Genomic DNA, 19,569 nt, shown 5'->3' with positions numbered 1-19,569 from the left:
AAGTCCTCAAATGGATAGGATAGCATCATAATGTAATTCAAAGGGCAGTAGTATAAATAAGTGGTTGAGAAAGAAGCATCTTAGGCAGTTAATACTGACTAGAGAAGTGAAGCAGTTGGTTCACTTAGTGAAGCAAAATAGATAAGTCAACAATGACCTAACAAAATGGTGGACAACAGGCAAATCACTGAGCTAGACCAGTGATTCTTAATCTTTTCCATACCATGATCTTATAGAACAACACAAATGCTTCAGGAGCTCTCTCCCATTTAGACATAAAGAGAGAACGCATGGTTGCAATTCCCCCTTGACATATTTGCAATCTCCCTGAAGGTCAGAGTTGAAAACCCATGAGCTAGACAAACTATAATAAAGTACTATATTTGTGTAACACTGTGCTGTAAGTTCACAAATATGTGCTGGTTTGTGTCTGGACAAATATAATAGCTAAAGGTGATTGGAAAATGGTTCTTCCCCTCCCCACCCCCAATGAAAAATGAAAATGTTTCTGTGGAAAATTTCAGCATTTTGTCAAAAATAAAAAAAAGCCAAACTCAAAAATCTTTTAATTTTCAGTTAAACACATTTTCAAGGAAAACGGACACCTTCAATGAACTGTAGTTGAAAATAAAAAAATTGAACTTTTAAAACCAGCCTTAATAATAGCTTTGTAGTGGATTTTAAACTGGTATCCAGTGTACATAAGTGAAGGTTATCTTTTACTTTATTTTACAATGCAGAGGTGACAGATGGGACAAGACTCTGGAGAAATTTTAAGTATATTAAACCTGTGAAATACCACTGCATAAATTACAACCAAAGAAAATTACAGTATTCATTGCAATCCATCAAAGAGGCTGCAGAGTCCTACTTCAAATCATCAAGAAAAGTCAATAAATTGAAAGAAACATTTGAGAAGTTTTTTTTCTTAATGTGCTGATTGAAAAGTAAAACAGAGCCTCCGGATTTTGTTCCACTTGACTTTAATGGTGACTTCTCTTAATGAAGTAAGAAGGTACAATGCAAGTTTGCAAAATACTTTGGCACCTCACATATTTTGCAAACCTGCATTGTGCCTTCCGATTTCACTAAAAGCAGGCACCTTCAATGAAAATATTCCATACCACAAAATTCTTTGATAGAGTTTCGAAAGTGGAAGTTTATCAATAGGTTAGTTTTGAATAGTTCAGAACTAATCTATTGAAAAACTTCCACTCTTGAAACCTAATCAAAGAATTTTGTGGTATGGAATATACATTTGACAAAAAAAGATCAGCAAAGCAACAACTCTGATTGTCATTTGCATAACAATATTTAAAGTAATTTGAGTAATAAAATCAGACAGTGCAAAGATATGGACAGAAAAGAATGCAGTGCCAAGAACTCAAATCCTGTGGGACATCAGCTGTAAGCAAAAAGGACGTGCCTAAGAACTTCTCTATTAAATAGTGTATGAATTGTTGGACAAAAATAGTCCTAGCCAACACAGAGCAGAGGTGGTAAGGTCCAGATGAGAGTCAAGTATTTTCAATAAACAATGGTAATTGAGAGTATTAAAAGCAGAAAATACAGAGTACCTCATAGTAGCAAATATAAACTTGTACTCAGAAACAAATGTACCGTGAACATCTCAGAAGATTAATCACATCATACTCTACAGTACAATGGAAGGAAGGATTCCAATAGCCAGTTCTAAATCCATACTGGAAATTAGGAAAACACATTCTAATTTGTGATAATGTCTGCAGCAGAAGAACCTACTCAGGAATTATTCAGTTAAACCAAACTTCACCAATGTGTATCTAACTCAAAAATAATAATAGCGGCAAAAGGGCACAGGGAGGAATGACTAAATGGAAAGACTTGAAAAATAGTGCAGATGTAAGCCTCACTGGAAGAAGATTAGCTAGGATAGCATTTTATGTTAGCAGTTCACTGGAAGGCTAGGTGATTTGTCCACTGAGAGAGTGCTCATGAGAGATCGATTTCACGGTCTGATACATTCCTCTTCCTATTGTACAAGAGTACTGGTGAGAATGTACTAATTCCTCCTCTTAGGTTGGAGAAATGTAGAAAGATGTGGGAAACATGATTCTTATAATCGCAGACCAAATATGCAGCATTCTTCTATGCTGTAATTTTTGTTTACCATCCAACAAGAATCACCTGTTGCTGTTTTCTCCTCTTTATTGAATTTGTATTAAGTCTTTATTAAAATGATCTCAGTTTCCTATTGTGGGGCATTTTCTATATGTTAGCTGTGATTCCTTAGCATCTGATTTCACTTCATGCAGTGTACTACTTTCCAACATATTTCTGCTCTAATACAAAAAGGTCATATCCTTCATCTGGTCTTTCCTCTTCGTCTATCTGTGACTGATTTTCTCTCCAATCTATGCAGTCATAGGAGCCTGAGTTGGAAAAGACCTATTAGATCATGCAGTTCTCCTTCTTGCCAATGCAGGATATAGTCCCCCAGATAGAGGACAGAGGAGATATTAAACTGATGCCTTGCTTTATTTTAGCCAAAAGGCTAAGAGAAGGCCTCCTGATCATTACCGATTGACATTTAAACTCTCATCTGTTGTTAATTTTTCAACAAATTATTATCCAGAACATCTGCTCATGCCCAGCAAAATTTTACTTCCTACTCTTAAAGCTGACTTCCCCTGTGGACTGGTGAGAAATGTTACTAAAACCAGGCATTCTACAATTCACTCTAGTGTTTTGGATAATGTTGTTCCATTGCAGGAATGTAAACTGAAACCAATGTTTGGATCTTCATGGTTTGCCTCACAGCTGAGGGCCCTGAGAGCAAGGTATTGGCATAAAGAATGGAAAGCCTTTGGGGCTTCCCTTCGTGTTTATTTGGAAATATTGTATAATGTTCAACAGATATTTGATGTGGTCTACAAGAGCTCCTTAACATTCATACACTATACAAAAGATGGAAATACAGTTGCTCTTCAAACTTGTGAAACCAATGGGATATGATTTAACTTTATTTTAGATACTTTAATTTGTATCAGTTGTATCCTAAAGTGACTAGGATATTAAACAGTGCAGTACTAAACAATATAGTTACTGAGTTAAAATAAGTAAATGCATCCTGGCCAGGGGGAGAGAATAATTTTAATTAAAGGCAAGTGTAAAGGTGCTCTATAAAGACATTCAGGCTGAGAAGAAATATTTAATAAAGCTGGCCAACTTTTCTCGGTTGAAATTGTTTTTCAAGGGAAAATTGAGTTTTTAACTCCGTGAACTTTTTTGTGAAAACTCTCTGCTTTTCACATAAATTTTTGAATTTTCATTGAAGCCCCCCCCAAAAAAAACTAAAAAGGATTTGGTTTTTGACTGAAAACCGTTTGGTTTCTCAAAAAAAAAAAAAAAAGTCAAAATTTCCTCACAACACCTATCAACCACACAGCTTCAAGATCTAGGGGTCCTACAAACTCCTGTCACTCATCCAGTGCACTAAATGCCCCAATAATGATTATGTGGGTAAAACCAGACAATCACTACACTCTCAAATGAACTTTCACAGAAAAATGATATAAGACAAGAACTCCGTATCACTCGTGGGCGAAAACTTTTCACAAGACAATCACTCCATATCTGACCTCTCAGTCCCTGTCCTCAAAGGAAACCGACACAACACATTCAAAAGACAAACCTGGGAGCTTAAATCTGTAACTTTGCTTGACACTAAAAATTGTGGTCTTAATAAAGACACTGGATTTATGGCTTATTACAACAATCTGTAACCCTCTACCCCCATTTTGTCCTATAACTGCAGACGTATTAAAGGAACATTTCACCTTAAATGGTCACTTAAAATATGTGTCAACTATTTATGCTAAACAATCTGTTCCACCTTGTATTTAACTGTGACACTCTGAATATCTTTCCCGGAACTGAAGAAGAACTCTCTGTAGCTCGAAAGCTGGTTTCTTTCATCGACAGTCGTTGGTCCCATAAAAGGTATTACCTCATCCACCTTGTCTCACAGGGAAAAAAATCTCATTTTCTGACCAGCTCTCATATTTATGTTGAACCTTCATTGTTATAAGATGTTGTTTATGAGTAGAATTGATTCAGGTTACAGTTTATCCAATAAGTGACATCTAATGGGTAAGAGTTTACCCATATTTCCTCTTGCAACTACATCATCTGTAGGAAGGAAGAGGAAGTGGGAAAAGGTTGCAACCAGGCACCTGCCGCCTGAGTGCTTATCAAACGTTAAGGGTAGGATTTTCAAAATAGTTCAGCACTGGCTGATCTCTGCTCCCATTGGAGGGAGTTTTATCATTGACTTCAGTGGGAGAAGAGTTCTGGTACTATTTTTAAAACTTATGACTTTTTCTTAGGGTTCTTCCTAACTTTCACTATAGCTTCATGACTACAGAGCTGTCCTACAGTGGTAAATGTTAGTTGAAACGTACTGTAAATACACCGCTGGTATGATTAGCAGTACCATAAGTTAAGGAATAGTACACTGCTGTTGTGTTAAGAAAATAAAAGGTGTTTCTGGTGGGACGATGCGTTATGCTTGCATTTATACCCCTACAGTAATGTGATAGCAGCTGTACAGTCATAGTGATTTTATATTGTCATTAGCTGCTCCTGCTTTGTGTGATGTAGAAGAGGTTTTTAACACTTTGAAATCTTGCAGCTGTACTTTTCGTGCTGAAAGAGATAATTTTCACTTTTTTCTGTTTCAGAATAAAAGCTACGGATTGAGCTTTGTGCGGATACATGCACCTTGGAATGTGCTTAGTCGAGAAGCAGAATTTCTTAAAATAAAAATGCCCACTAAAAAGGTAAGAACTATCCCACTTCTAGGAACTAGCTGTATTGTGCAGAGAAAAACATTATGGGCCTGATTCTCCTCTTACACCAATATAAATCAGGAGTAACTTCCTGAGTAACTGAGGCCAGTGAAGTTACAAAAGTGTAAAACCAGTGTAAGTAGGAGATCAGGCTTTTTAGTACATTCTATGAATTATTTTAGTACCATTTAATATTCACAATTGGACTTAATGCGGGATTTTCCTTGAATTTTGATGGGAAGGGGGTACCAAATTCCCTGAGGTTCCTTTGAAAAATCCCATACATAAGTATTAAAGGCTGTATTAGGCAGGAACAGTCTTCTTTCATTTGTGGTAAATGCTTTTATCTCTGGTCAAGTTGTTTTTTCAAGAGGCTTTGTGAGGCCCCAGAACTACTATCGTGCAGTTTGTTTGTTATGAATTATTATAATTATTACTAGGAATTATTTATAGTATGTCCGTTCTAAAAGGCCTCAATAGGACCTCACTGTGCTGGGTTCTGTGCAAATACAAAAAAGAGAAAATCTCTGCATTGAAGGATGGTCAGTCAAAGACAAAAAGGGTCAGATTTTTAAACTGGTGTTGTAGCCGTGTTGGTTCTAGGATATTAGAGAGACAAGGTGGGTGAGGTAATATCTTTTATTGGACCATCTACTGTTGCTGAGAGAGATGAGCTTTCAAGCTTACACAGAGCTCTTCTTCAGGTCTGGGAAAAGTAATCGGAGTGTCACAGCTAAATACAAGGTGGAACCGATTGGTTAGCTCTTTCATCAACAGAAGTTGGTTCAGTAAAAGATATTACCTTACCCATCTTGTCTCTCAGATTTTCAAAGGCATTCTGGTGTCTAAAGACCTTGAAAATCTGTCCAAAAGGCCTAGTCTAGAGAAGGATTTAAAAGTATCCTGTTAGATGAAGATACCTAGCTCAGTCTAGACTTTCTAAAACTTTAGTCAAGACAAAGCAATTGTACTTCAGCACATGCTAAACTGATTGCATTCAAGCCTAGCGATGAGGGTAGACTATGACTCAACTTACTAAGATTGAGCTAACAGTGTTAACTGTGTCTACCCTGGTGGTGAGTAGAATTTTCAGTTGAGTTAAACTAGCTAGACTGAGATAACTCATGTGATAAAAACACCTTGCCCCCCAGTCTAGACAAGGCCAAACAAATGAAGACTAGGGGATGGAGACTAACATACAAGCAAAAACGAATCTGGCGAAGAATTGGCAAAGGTTTGATAGTTACACTATTGTAGCTTTATTTATTTATTTATTTAAAGTGGGGATAGAGGTAGGGAGTAGAAAAAAAGAAAAGAAGGGAAAGAGCTTGTCACCTGTCTAGCCATGATCAGCAGGCTGGGCTTTGTAGACATCATGGAAGAGATGAGTTTTAAGGAGGATAAGGTAGTAGTAGTTGGAATTTTATCGGAAATTTCCCCCATGCATAAGGTCCAGTGTGGAAGAAAGCATGGCAGTGTTAAGGGAGCAGCTGGCTGGTGGTTGTTAAGGGTTGGGAATGCTGGTAAAGATTTTGCTGTTGTTGACACCAGTTACTCCAGATTTGCCCTGGTATAATAAAAACAATGGCATGTTTTGTTCTTTCCTGTCCTGGCATCTACAGAGAAGATTCAGAGCTTTCACTGCAGTTGCTGAGCTGCAGGATGTTGACTCTGGAGACCAAATCCCTGAACTTGTGATCCTGCTGTCATTTAAGTATAGTGTAACTCTCCTGTAATAAATAGAGCTGCTCCTGATTTAAGTTAGTAATTCTACTCAGCAACTATTGTTTTGCCTTGATGTTAGCTGAATCACAGAAGCGGGAGCAATTGTCTTAAGTGGTAATTTTTCAGTTAGATGTTTTAGCCAATGTCGGTGTCCCTGTTCTTCAAATCTCAGAATATTTCTTCTTTCTCAGTAACTGTTGCCATCTATAGGGTCAGAATAAGTGTATGGTCCATTATTCAGCTAGGGAGTTGTTAAGCTTGGTCAGAGGGTAAAAGGAACTGGGAATTATGATAGTTTTCTTCTTACCTGCTCTTTTATTTTTGGTGTGTTTTCAATCTCACTCAAATTGCATGAGCAACTTTGGACAAGTGGTAGACAGATAGTTTAATTTACTATCTGTTACTATTTGGCAAAAATTAGGGTTGGCTTCAATTCTTTGGGTAAAATCCCTTTAAAATAATGAAAGGTTGTGAAGGATGGAAATTCAGTAAAGTTTTCATTCAGGAATGTTCAGACAACAACACGAAAGTTAAAGTGACTATCTTTGTAATAACATATAGTTTTCTGTTGTGTATGCATGTGCACACACTTACTACTTCATATTCAACACCATGGATTTTTGTCTTCATACCTATAGAACAGAAACTTTGGGTGATATTTAGTGCCAGTTGCCCCTGTTGATCAGCAGGGTGTTGACCCTGAAGAACAATTCCCTGAACTCATGATCATGTTGCCCTTTACACTGGTTGGGCTTACCCGTATCTCCCATGGATGTTAGTACAAGTTATGTGCTCAGAATGAGCTAGATGTTGGCATTTAACTACAAGCCTTAAGCAGGGGGCAATGCAGAGCTGCACTTCCCCAGGAGAGACATAGGGGTAATTGTGCTTCAGACAGGCACAATATCCCCAGTTCTGCTTGCTGTACCTAGGAGTGTGGATTTAGCACCAGCCAGTAGGTTGGTACAGAATCACCAGCCCTGTCCCCTTTTCAGCATCCTGATGTTCTGCTGAAAGGGACAAAAGAATGGACCCTCTATTCCTGCTAGAGACCAGAGACATGTCAATAATACCTAATGCTTAATGTAGTTAACCTTGCATCATGAAAGCTTATGCTGTAATAAATTTGTTAGTTTCTAAGGTGCCACAAGTACTCCTGTTCTTCTTACTTCATTTGTGCATTACCAGAACAGTGTAAATGTGAATCTGACTCTTGATATTTATTCATAACCAGAAGTATAGTATATTGCTACTAGTACAAAGTTATCCACAGACATAATTGCACAGACATAATTTTGTATGTTGATATTATAATACTAAAGGGGAAGTCCTCTGGTTCCAAGTAACAGGATTCAATGTGTACATTTTCAAACTAAATGCAAATATTATTTACTAGAGCAAATAATGTGATATAACTAATTTCCATACTTGTACCTATAGGACCAGATGATTAAAAGGGCAATTGGACTAGAGGCATAAATCAAAAACTTAAGAGAATATTCCCATTTGCACCCACAATGCAGAGTGCAAAAAATGGGCCAGAATTATGCAGGATTAAAGTGTGATCACAAACAGGGAGGCTGGTTCTCGGCTTTCCTAAAAAAGTACCCCATACTATTTAAAAACTAAGAGTGCTATGTTTCATGAGCCTCTGTAAATGATATGTAACACGAAAGTTTGTGTGAGACGGTGTCTACATATTGTTGACAAAATGATTGTACGGCCCCCTCTGTTACCTAGATAGGACATCTCCAGTTAAAGAAAATACACAGACTAGGAAATTATATTTTTGTGAGAGTGTAATTACAGCTTGTTGGAAAATATTTGTGGAAAAAAGACTTTCAAAAAAACTGAAACCCCAACATTTTGGTTTAGAAACCCCAAACAAATTTCTCAAAAATGGCTAAGTACTTTTTAGGGTTTTGGACAAAAAGTAGATTTTTATTTTAGGAAATCAGATACTTTCTGTGAAATTTTTCACTAGTCAAAAAATCAATTTTCCATTAAAAAAAAAGTTGACAACTGTTTTGACCAGCTCTAATGGTGCCATAGTGGTCTGGGGGAAAAACAAACAACCTTTTGAATGTTCAGCCTTAAAACATCTCCCAGTATAAACCACTTATTCCATACCATTTTCTCTGTGAGCAAATCTGACTATACATATGCTTCTGCATCTGACAAAGCATTTGTTTTTAATGGAAAAACAGCTGAATGTGAATAGACCACGTTTTGATCTGCAAAGCATTTATAGATGTGCACTGTGTAACCGTTTCTTAATAGGGTGGAAAGAATGTAAAAAAGATTAGGTTATATTTAATATATTAGCTCTCTCTCAGCTTAAAGAAGAGTGACTATAACTTTCAGTTGCCCAGCTTTAGACATTTAAAAAGGGCCTGATTTTCAGAAGGCAGGTGTTCAGCACTTTTTAAAAATCAGGCTCCTTTAAGATGCCTCAGGTTCAGCACTCAAAATCATGAGATTTTTTTTTAAAATCTTGGGCAGGATTCTCAGCTAACTGTATTAATAAATGAGTATTCAGCTCAGTGCTTTGCATTTGATGCATAACCAAACTGGATGTAAAAAGAACCATACTCCGGGGCCTATGCCTCAGCTGAAGAGGTCCATTTAATTCACAGCAGCAAATTTACCACTGTATTCCTCACCATGTTGTTGTCAGCCCAGATAAATGAATATAACCTGTGGCAGATCCACCTACCAGCACTTGGCAACCAATGTTGACAGACAGAGCTGTACTGTCTCTTGGGTAGGGCGAATCAGAGCAACCGCTCTGCCCTGCGCTTTGGGGGGGCACCATGGCCTGGTGCGATTGGCCAGCATGGTTGGTCCCGGAAGACATAGGAGTGGGAACTAGGCATGCGGGGATGAGGCAGCACCCCCAGGCTCCCGGCTGCCAGCCCTGCACCCAGGGTATCGACTGCTGCCCCACAGCGACAGGTGGCCCAGAATCAGGCTGGATCTGCCCTGCCGTCCCAGCCACTGATGCAGAGCGGGACCCCCAAGCTGGCAGGGGCTGATTTGTCTCGGGCCCCGCACTCCTTTAGGGACAGCCCAGTTGACGGAAGCTGGTTTCACAGCATTCACAACATGCCACGCCAGCTCAAGCAAAACAAGACAGCCGCAAAACCTAGCTATAAACTTTACTCTTCATGGCTTGTCTGCATGCCAGATAAATGGGGCTGCAGATACACATACTTATAAAAGTACCAGAAGCATGCCAAGCTGCAAATAAGGACAACAAAGTGAAATCAACAGGCCTTGCCCAAAATTTCTTGCTGATTATGAATTTATTGTTCACAATTTATCCAATTATGTGTTTGACCCAGTTAGATCTTTACTTGCCCACTCTGGACCTGTGAATGATCAGAATCTTTTCCTGCCACAACACAGACACACTCACTGAATAGTGTCCAAAGCTTAACTTCCACCTGGGACTTAACTTGAATGTTAACTTTAACAACAACAACAACAACAACAACAAATCATACCCCCACCCTCCTTCCCCACAGCCTAAACTTCCTTCTGAGGTTGGCTTTTTTCCCAAGGTTTTCCTCCAGTGCAGTCTTTCTGTTCCTTCCCCTATTTTCCTCTATTTCACAGAAATACTCAAATCCTTTTTATAACCCTGAAATGACATTAATTGGACTCACCTGGTCTGGTGAGTCAGCGGAAATAACTCCATGTCTCTGTGCAGGTTCCTAGCACCTGACATCAGAGTGTCAGCAAAAGCAACTATGCATTCTTAGGAAGGGTCTTAGCACTTGACACCCAGCCACGGACATGGCAGCCTCAGCTCTAAAGGAAAGTATGTGTGTCATTCTTCTTGCACTAAATTGATATCTGGTAAGTAGTTTACTTTTTTTGTGCAGGAAGAATGGTCTTGAACTGGCAATTAGACCACTAAGATAATGTACTTAGGGTCTAATGATAGGAATTTCTGCTATAGTCTGGTAGCATATAAGTTGGAAGTGACAGAGGAGGAGCGTGACCTGGGTGTGTGGGTTGAACACAGCACGACTATGAGCCACCAATGTGATGTGGCTGTGAAAAAGGCAAATGAGATCTAGAATGTATCAGGTGAGGCATTTCCAGTAGGGATAGAGAAGTATTAATGCCATTGTACCAGGCATTGGTAAAAACCCAGTGTACAGTTCTGGTCACCCATGTTCAACAAAGAGGAATTCAAACTGGAACAGGTGCAGAGAAGAACTATTAGGATGATCCGGGGAATGGAGGGTCTATTTTATGAGAGAAAACTGGAAGAACGTGGCTTGTTTAGTCAAGCAAAATGAAGTCTGAGAGGGAATATGATTGCTGTCTATAAATACATAAGGAGTGTATATACCAGGGAGTGTACAAGAATGGATATAAACTGATCATTGAATAAATTCAGGCTGGAAATTAGAAGGTTTCTAACCATCAGAAGGATGAGGCTCTGGAACAGCCTCCCAATCGGAGTTGTGGAGGCAAACAACACACTTAGTATTAGAGAGCTGGACAAATTTATGAGTATGAGTGTGTAACCCATGCCTGCTCGGTGTGGGGTTCTGTCCCCCTCTAGTAGCACCTAGCTCAACTAGAGATTAATAAGTCTGCTGCAGCCTTGGTTAAGAGCCAGGTGGCTTTTAGGTCATGCAGTAGAGGCTCATGCACTAAGCTTCAGAGGTCCTAGGTTTAAACCCACCTGCTGATGACCTGGGTTTGTTGGTTTTACAGTTGTATGACAGGGTTGCTTATGATGATAGGGGGCAAGCTCAGCAGCCTTGGGGCTCAATTCTGTTCCCCCAGGTACTTGCAGGGGTCAAAAAGGGATTCCCACTTCCCCACAATTTATTCTGTTTTTTTTTTAATCTCCTTTTTCTGAAGAATCAGGGATGGCCATCACTGGAGATGGGATATTGGGTGGAGTGGGTGAGGGCTCTGAGGGGGCACTGAGTAGTCTCCCTCTCAGGGGCTGGGCTGGCTGGGTCTTGCTCACAAACTCAGAGTCTAACTAATCACTATTTGTGGGGCAGAGAATGAATTTTCCCCAAGGTCAGGTTGACAGTGCCCTTAGGGTTTCGGTTTTTGTTTTTTATTTTTTGTTTTTTTGCCTTGCTCTGCAGTGTGTGGGTGCAGGTCACTTGCCAGGATTATCTGGATGTTTCTCAATCATTTCCCTGCCATTGCAGGGCCTCAGGTACTGCTGTACTAGGTTCTTCCCACTCTCTGTGTCACACAATAGTCCAGTCTCCTGTGGGCTACAATTACATTGTGCTAGTTTCAGTTGTGGCGTGTACCGTGTGGATGCTGGGTGGTGCCGGTGGCCTGTGAGATACAGGAGGTCAGACTAGATGATTTGGTGGTCCAGTCTGGCCTTAAACTCTGTGACTCATTAGGTAGAGGAAATCATTTCAAAGTCATAATCTCCTTGTGGCAGGGACTCCTTTTTTGGTGTGTGGATTGTTGGAAATACGATGACATTCTGGCCTACAACTGGGGTCTGTAGGTGTTACCACAATACAAATAAATAATAGCAATCAACAGATCTTGGCAAATAATTGATTTTTTCCAGTTAACTGGCAGTTCTAAAAATAAATGGGGGTTCAGGTCAAACTGAATTGGAAAATCGCAACACTTTTAAGAATCGAAGAAGTCTATTTTGGTTCAAACAAAACATGTTGTTTGATGCAAAATAGTTTGTTTTCAGGCATTTTTTAAGGGCTATGTTAATTAAATGGCTGGTGGTGATACCACCGCTGCCTTCCTTATAACCTTATGAGTGACTGTGAAGTGCCACTACGCATGATTGTTCATAGTCACTAGGCCAGAGAGCATGAGTGTGAGAGTGACTCTGGAGCCTGGCGGTCAGGGCACTCATTTAGGATGCAGCAGATCCAAGTCCAAGTCCCAGCTCTAGTGACTATTTAATTGTTTATACAAAGTGGAACAACTTCAGCTAGAGAGATTGAGAGCGACTCAACCCAGAATGTCGCAGAGCTCTGGGATTAACGTATGCTTCTGGGCAGGGCCGGATTGTGACATTCTGAGGCCCTAAGCTATGTAAAGTGTAAGAGGCCCCATACCATAAAAAAATGAATGTATTATTTTCACAGAAAGGACATTGAATATATAAACATGAAAGCTTTATATTTGCATATATACAAAGGCGATGTTGCAAAAAATAGAATAATCTAACTAAAACACCTCATGCAATATGCCTGTTTGCGTTATAAAATAGTTTCAAATTAACATATTTTCTTCCATTATTTCTTAATTAGTAGATATGAAAACTTTTATCTATAGCAACACAAAAGCAGTTACAGTTACACAGACCAGCTTACTTTATGGAAGCAGGTTTCAGAGTAACAGCCGTGTTAGTCTGTATTCGCAAAAAGAAAAGGAGTACTTGTGGCACCTTAGAGACTAACCAATTTATTTGAGCACAAGCTTTCGTGAGCGACAGCTCACTTCATCGGATGCATACTGTGGAAAGTGTAGAAGATCTTTTTATACACACAAAGCATGAAAAAATACCTCCCCCCACCCCACTCTCCTGCTGGTAATAGCTTATCTAAAATGATCACTGGCCTAACTTCATTATCATGCACATTGTTTAAAGAGTTGTCACTTTGGATGGGCTATCACCAGCAGGAGAGTGAATTTGTGTGGGGGGGTGGAGGGTGAGAAAACCTGGATTTGTGCTGGAAATGGCCTAACCTGACGATTACTTTAGATAAGCTATTACCAGCAGGACAGTGGGGTGGGAGGAGGTATTGTTTCATATTCTCTGTGTATATATAAAGTCTGCTGCAGTTTCCACGGTATGCATCTGATGAAGTGAGCTGTAGCTCATGAAAGCTCATGCTCAAATAAATTGGTTAGTCTCTAAGGTGCCACAAGTACTCCTTTTCTCCTTACAATGTGTATGATAATCAAGTTGGGCCATTTCCAGCACAAATTCAGGTTTTCTCCCCCCCCCCACGCACACAAACCCACTCTCCTGTTGGTAATAGCTTATCTAAAGTGACCACTCTCCTTACAATGTGTATGATAATCAAGGTGGGCCATTTCCAGCACAAATCCAGGGTTTAACAAGAACGTCTGGGGTGGGGGTAGGAAAAAACAAGGGGAAATAGATTACCTTGCATAATGACTTAGCCACTCCCAGTCTCTATTCAAGCCTAAGTTAATTGTATCCAATTTGCAAATGAATTCCAATTCAACAGTCTCTCGCTGGAGTCTGGATTTGAAGTTTTTTTGTTGTAATATCGCAACTTTCATGTCTGTAATCACGTGACCAGAGAGATTGAAGTGTTCTCCGACTGGTTTATGAATGTTATAATTCTTGACATCTGATTTGTGTCCATTTATTCTTTTACGTAGAGACTGTCCAGTTTGACCAATGTACATGGCAGAGGGGCATTGCTGGCACATGATGGCATATATCACATTGGTGGACATGCAGGTGAACGAGCCTCTGATAGTGTGGCTGATGTTATTAGGCCCTGTGATGGTGTCCCCTGAATAGATATGTGGGCACAGTTGGCAACGGGCTTTGTTGCAAGGATAGGTTCCTGGGTTAGTGTTTCTGTTGTGTGGTATGTGGTTGCTGGTGAGTATTTGCTTCAGGTTGGGGGGCTGTCTGTAGGCAAGGACTGGCCTGTCTCCCAAGATTTGTGAGAGTGTTGGGTCATCCTTCAGGGTAGGTTGTAGATCCTTAATAATGCGTTGGAGGGGTTTTAGTTGGGGGCTGAAGGTGACGGCTAGTGGCGTTCTGTTATTTTCTTTGTTAGGCCTGTCCTGTAGTAGGTGACTTCTGGGAACTCTTCTGGCTGTATCAATCTGTTTCTTCACTTCCGCAGGTGGGTATTGTAGTTGTAAGAATGCTTGATAGAGATCTTGTAGGTGTTTGTCTCTGTCTGAGGGATTGGAGCAAATGCGGTTGTATCGCAGAGCTTGGCTGTAGACGATGGATCGTGTGGTGTGGTCAGGGTGAAAGCTGGAGGCATGTAGGTAGGAATAGCGGTCAGTGGGTTTCCGATATAGGGTGGTGTTTATGTGACCATCGTTTATTAGCACTGTAGTGTCCAGGAAGTGGATGTCTTGTGTGGACTGGACCTGGCTGAGGTTGATGGTGGGATGGAAATTGTTGAAATCGTGGTGGAATTCCTCAAGGGCTTCTTTTCCATGGGTCCAGATGATGAAGATGTCATCAATATAGCGCAAGTAGAGTAGAGGCGTTAGGGGACGAGAGCTGAGGAATCATTGTTCTAAGTCAGCCATAAAAATGTTGGCATACTGTGGAGCCATGCGGGTACCCATAGCAGTGCCGCTGATTTGAAGGTATACATTGTCCCCAAATGTAAAATAGTTATGGGTAAGGACAAAGTCACAAAGTTCAGCCACCAGGTTAGCCGTGACATTATCGGGGATAGTGTTCTTGACGGCTTGTAGTCCATCTTTGTGTGGAATGTTGGTGTAGAGGGCTTCTACATCCATAGTGGGCAGGATGGTGTTATCAGGAAGATCACCGATGGATTGTAGTTTCCTCAGGAAGTCAGTGGTGTCTCGAAGGTAGCTGGGAGTGCTGGACTATGTCTGTTTGCACATCACATTAATTTTTACACTGAAATTTAAAACATTTTCTTTTATGATTTTTGGAGAGCAAAGTAATTGATGATGTCCTCAAATAATAAGCTCTGGCATACTTAGGGCAGATAGCTTTTTTTGCAGCAGTTCATTCTTGACATATTTCAGTTGTGAAAATGACCTTTCTCCTGAGCAGTTTGTTGCCATTAGACTTAATTAAAAAAAAAGCAAGCTGCAAAATCACTTTTAAAAAACAGTAAAAAATTTAGTTTCATATGATAAATATTGAGATTTATATATCTATACAACAACAAATATATGCCAAAAACCTGTGTTATTTTTACCAGGTTATTTCTGTGAAAGTTAGTGCTATTCTATCTATGTTCTCACAGGAAACAAAAGAGGACATATACTTTTTTCCCCACCATGAATAACGAAAACTATCCTTCTTTTCATATGAATAAATGAAAAAACGTTTGATTAATTTTGTTAGGGAAATACAAAGTTTATCCCGACTGTATATAAAATATATTTACAAATGTTTATTCCAATTTAATTTTTGCTATGAGACAATGAATTGTTGGGATTTTTCTTTTGCCATACTATAAAAATACAATGTGTTGTGCATATGATAGGTGATTTATAAGTCTATATAAGAATTTTTACATAGCATACTACCTAGAATAAAATATTGTCTTCCGCACACCAAACCTACCGAGCGGAAAATCCCAGTCTTTTTTCTAGGCAGACATCTCTCTTCGCATTTGCTTCTCTGTCATCTGTCTCCCACAGGACCACTAATTAATCTTGAGTAAACACTTCGGACACACAGAGTGACAACAAGCTATATGCGCAAAAGAGAAAGAAAGAATTTACCCGAAAAAGGACTGGTAATTTCTAGACAGGCATTGAGAAAGTGAGAAAAACTAGCCTATATTCAAGCAAATATAATGAATATTTAATAGCCTATAAATCATATATGCACATAGTTTGAAATAACTTGCTCACCAAGTACTCAGAATATTTGGATATATATGTATATCTTCCTTCACTCCTCTCAAAACCCTCTATTTATCCTTTCGTCAGCACTCTCTGATATTTACTGTGAAGGTTCCCGAAACTGGTGGAGGGAAGCCAACACAAATTTATCCCTTCTCAAGATCCACTTGACCCAAGTCCGTCAGTCCATAAAATACACAATTGTGCACATGTACAGATCAAAAGACGAAAGACCACACTAACACTTAAGAAAACGAAAAACAGGAGCAAAGGCACTGTACAACTGAGCGTGCTGCACCGTAAACAAAAGATGGCGGCCTTCTGGCTATTACCAGCCAAGGGGGATGCTATACATGATGTCACTCCTAGGACAAGTCCAATATGAGTATGAGCTTGGCAGGATTGCTTCACAACACTGCCGTCTCTGACCTCACATTTTTCCCACTTTTATCGGAAGTGAGATTATTTATTTATTTATTTAAATAAATTATGAAGGCACGGCCAGAATTTTACCATAGCAACTGGCCAACAGATCTCTGCCTGAGGAGACTAATAGCAGACTTACTCATAGAAATACTAATTTTGCAAGTGCAATTTTTTTTCTCAACCGTGGCCTCCCACCTGTCAATAATGAACAATTAGTGAAGGGTAAGGGTAGGATAAGGGTATTTGTGTAGCCAAATGTGTATATTTTTGTCATATTTGAACAAAAATGACTATATTTAGAGAGAATCTTCTTTATCCCATATCTCCTTTATCAACTGATTTTGATAAAATTTGAAATGAAATCAGTGTTTTCTTTTTTAGAGACCCCTCATATCATGAGGCCTTAAACTGTAGTTTAGTTATCTTATGTGTTAATCCAGCCTTGCTTCTGGGGTGGGAGGGGAACCTCTCTTCAAATTCCTTCTCCACATTGGGCAGAACGGGGAATTGAACCTGGATCTCCCACATCTCAGATGAATGCCCTAGCCACTTGGGGCATGTCTACGCTAGAAACATAAGTCAACCTATGTTAGGTCGACTTACAACCACCGCAGTAATTACTGCGGTAGTTCATGTCCACACTACCCTCCTTCTATCTGTGGTGCGCATCCCCACCAGGAGCACTTCCACTGATTTAAGAGAAGCAGTGTTAGGGGGCTAGCTGTGGTGGGGAGCAGGGAGCTCGTGGCAGGGAGCTCCCAGAAGTAGGGACCGGAGAGCTGAGAAATAGGGGGGCAGCCGGGCTCCTGGCGGTGGGGTACAGGGAGCTGAGAGCCAGGGGGCAGCCAGACTGAAGGCAGTGGGGAATGGGGAGCTGGGAGCCTCCAGGCAGTACCAGGGCTCCCCATGGGGAGTGGTGAGCCAGGAGCCTGTGGGCAGCAGCCTAGTAAGGAGCGGGGGCTGGGTGGACGCAGCCCAGATTGGATTGGGGAGCAGGGAGGCCAGGCAGCAGCGTGGCTGGGAGCCGGGAGTGGAAACCCGAGGGGCAGCTGGGCTTTGAGCGGGAAGTGGGGTGGGTGCAGCTTGGCTGGGAGCAGAGCACCTGAGGGGCAGCTGGGCTCTAGCTGGAGCCCCCCACCCCCTCCCCGGTGTCAAGAATGATAGCCAACAACCGATGTAAGCAATGCAGTGTCTACCCGGACACTGCCTCACCCTACCTACACTGACGTAAGCCCTACACCTCTCATGGAGGTGGAGTTATAATGTCAATGGACTAGTGCAATTACATCGGCGGGAACAAGGCTGTCGTGTGTCCACTAACATAATTAGATTGATGTAAGTGGCCTTATGTCAACCTAACTATGTAGTGTAGACCAATCCTGGGCTAAACGATATAAAGCAGGCACCACCTCCTTCTCTGCCCATTTTTTGAATGGCGCCTAAGTCCTAAAACACACTTTTTGCCAAAAAAATATGTGGTGACTTTGTGTCAAGTCCATGAATAGTTTCCAATCAAACAAAATTGCATTTTTTGACAAATAAACTATTTATTTGAAAAATTTCACCCAGCTCCACTTATTAATTGTCTAGTTTCTGCATTCCTGCAGGGAGACAGGCTAGGCTTGGGCATTTGACTGGTCCAAAAATAATTGGTCAATTGACCAGTCAACTATTGATCAAACAATGTCAAAAATGGATAAATATTTTAAAGCACTAATTCATTGGAACAAAAACAACAGTGAAAACAAAACAAAAGAAGAAAAGCCAGACTTTATGATCTTCAGTAGGCTTAGCCTTGGATAGATTCTTATGCCTAATTACAAAAAAATAAGTTACTTAACTAAGTTACTTTAACTCAAAAAGTGTGCAACTCCATGAAATGAAGTTCAACCCCCCAAAAGAATGGTACCATGATGCAATCAAAAAGGTAGGCTGCGGTCTATCGCCGGGCACTTTTGCTGGAATATTTGACAGGATTTGACTGTGATCAAACAATAGCCAGTCAATTGACCAGTCAATCAGTATTATTAGACTGGTGAATTGACAGGCTTGCCAAGCCTAAAATTGTCAATCTCATGTTCAAGTATCAGCCTTTGAGGACCAAGTACTATCAACTAGCCTCCTGTGACCCATACCTACATACGTGCCCACACCATACACAGTTATTGCCCTCCTCTCAGTTACAGGTAGACACACAAGCAGTTTCCCTCTCCGTGAATACACATATATCACAGTCACTCCATATCTAAATATGCCCATTCTTTATATAGTGTAGTCCCAAACACCAGTGGCTTGGTTGTGAAAGGGGACAGTGAAGATTGGTGTCTAAAAGTAGAGGAAACAAATATTCAATCAGTATGATATTTTGGGGTGCAAAGCTGACCAGTGAGGGCCTATGTCACCCTCACAATGCTTTGCTGCTGTAGCTCCCACTGGGGCCGCTCACAAACAGCATTCAGGTCACACCCTGAGTGCCCATGTGTAGCTGCAGCCTGCCAGCCACACATCAGTGACACTCTGGCTTCCACCAACTTTGGTTACCACCTGCAGGGGAGCCCAACACTGGCCCAGTCCCAGATTTCCCCTCAAAATGTATGTTCTGCACTGTCCAGCCCTCTCCTGGACAATCCAAATATATTAGGTCTGTTGCTCATCTAAGGGGACCAAGGTACAACAGTCTGCTACGTTAAATGGAGTTACCCAAACAATTCACATCATTGGATTAGTTTTATTTAAAGAATAAAACAAGTTTATTTACTTCCAAAGAGAGAGATTTTAAACAAGCATAAATATAAAACATTAAAGTCAGAAATGATTACAAGAGCAATACAGATTAAATGCTTCCTAGTACTAAAATTTAACAAAGTAGACTTGGTTCAAGTAGAAACCCTTACCATATGTTTCCAGTAATATTGCTCACTAAATTTTCAGGCCAGGATCGGCTCCCAAAATCCAAAGGCTGTTTCTTTTGTGTTCTTGGGTGAAAGACAGAGGCTATGTC

At 40.4% G+C, this 19,569-nt stretch overlaps 1 protein-coding gene across 1 annotated transcript in view; it reads left to right on the top strand.

Annotated features, from left to right (window-relative positions):
* ANO2 (anoctamin 2) overlaps window positions 1-19,569 on the top strand; it is a 272,975-nt gene that overhangs the window by 55,156 nt on the left and 198,250 nt on the right. The window contains exon 4 of the mRNA XM_077807418.1: window positions 4,722-4,820. Within this exon, the coding sequence (XP_077663544.1) occupies window positions 4,722-4,820 (99 nt within the window). The remainder of the gene's footprint in view (window positions 1-4,721; window positions 4,821-19,569) is intronic.

The sequence above is a fragment of the Eretmochelys imbricata genome, chromosome 1 (genome assembly GCF_965152235.1).
Source record: "Eretmochelys imbricata isolate rEreImb1 chromosome 1, rEreImb1.hap1, whole genome shotgun sequence".
Taxonomy (NCBI): domain Eukaryota; kingdom Metazoa; phylum Chordata; order Testudines; family Cheloniidae; genus Eretmochelys; species Eretmochelys imbricata.
Note: the sequence above shows the minus strand (reverse complement) of the source record. Positions and strands in the feature narration are given on the sequence as shown.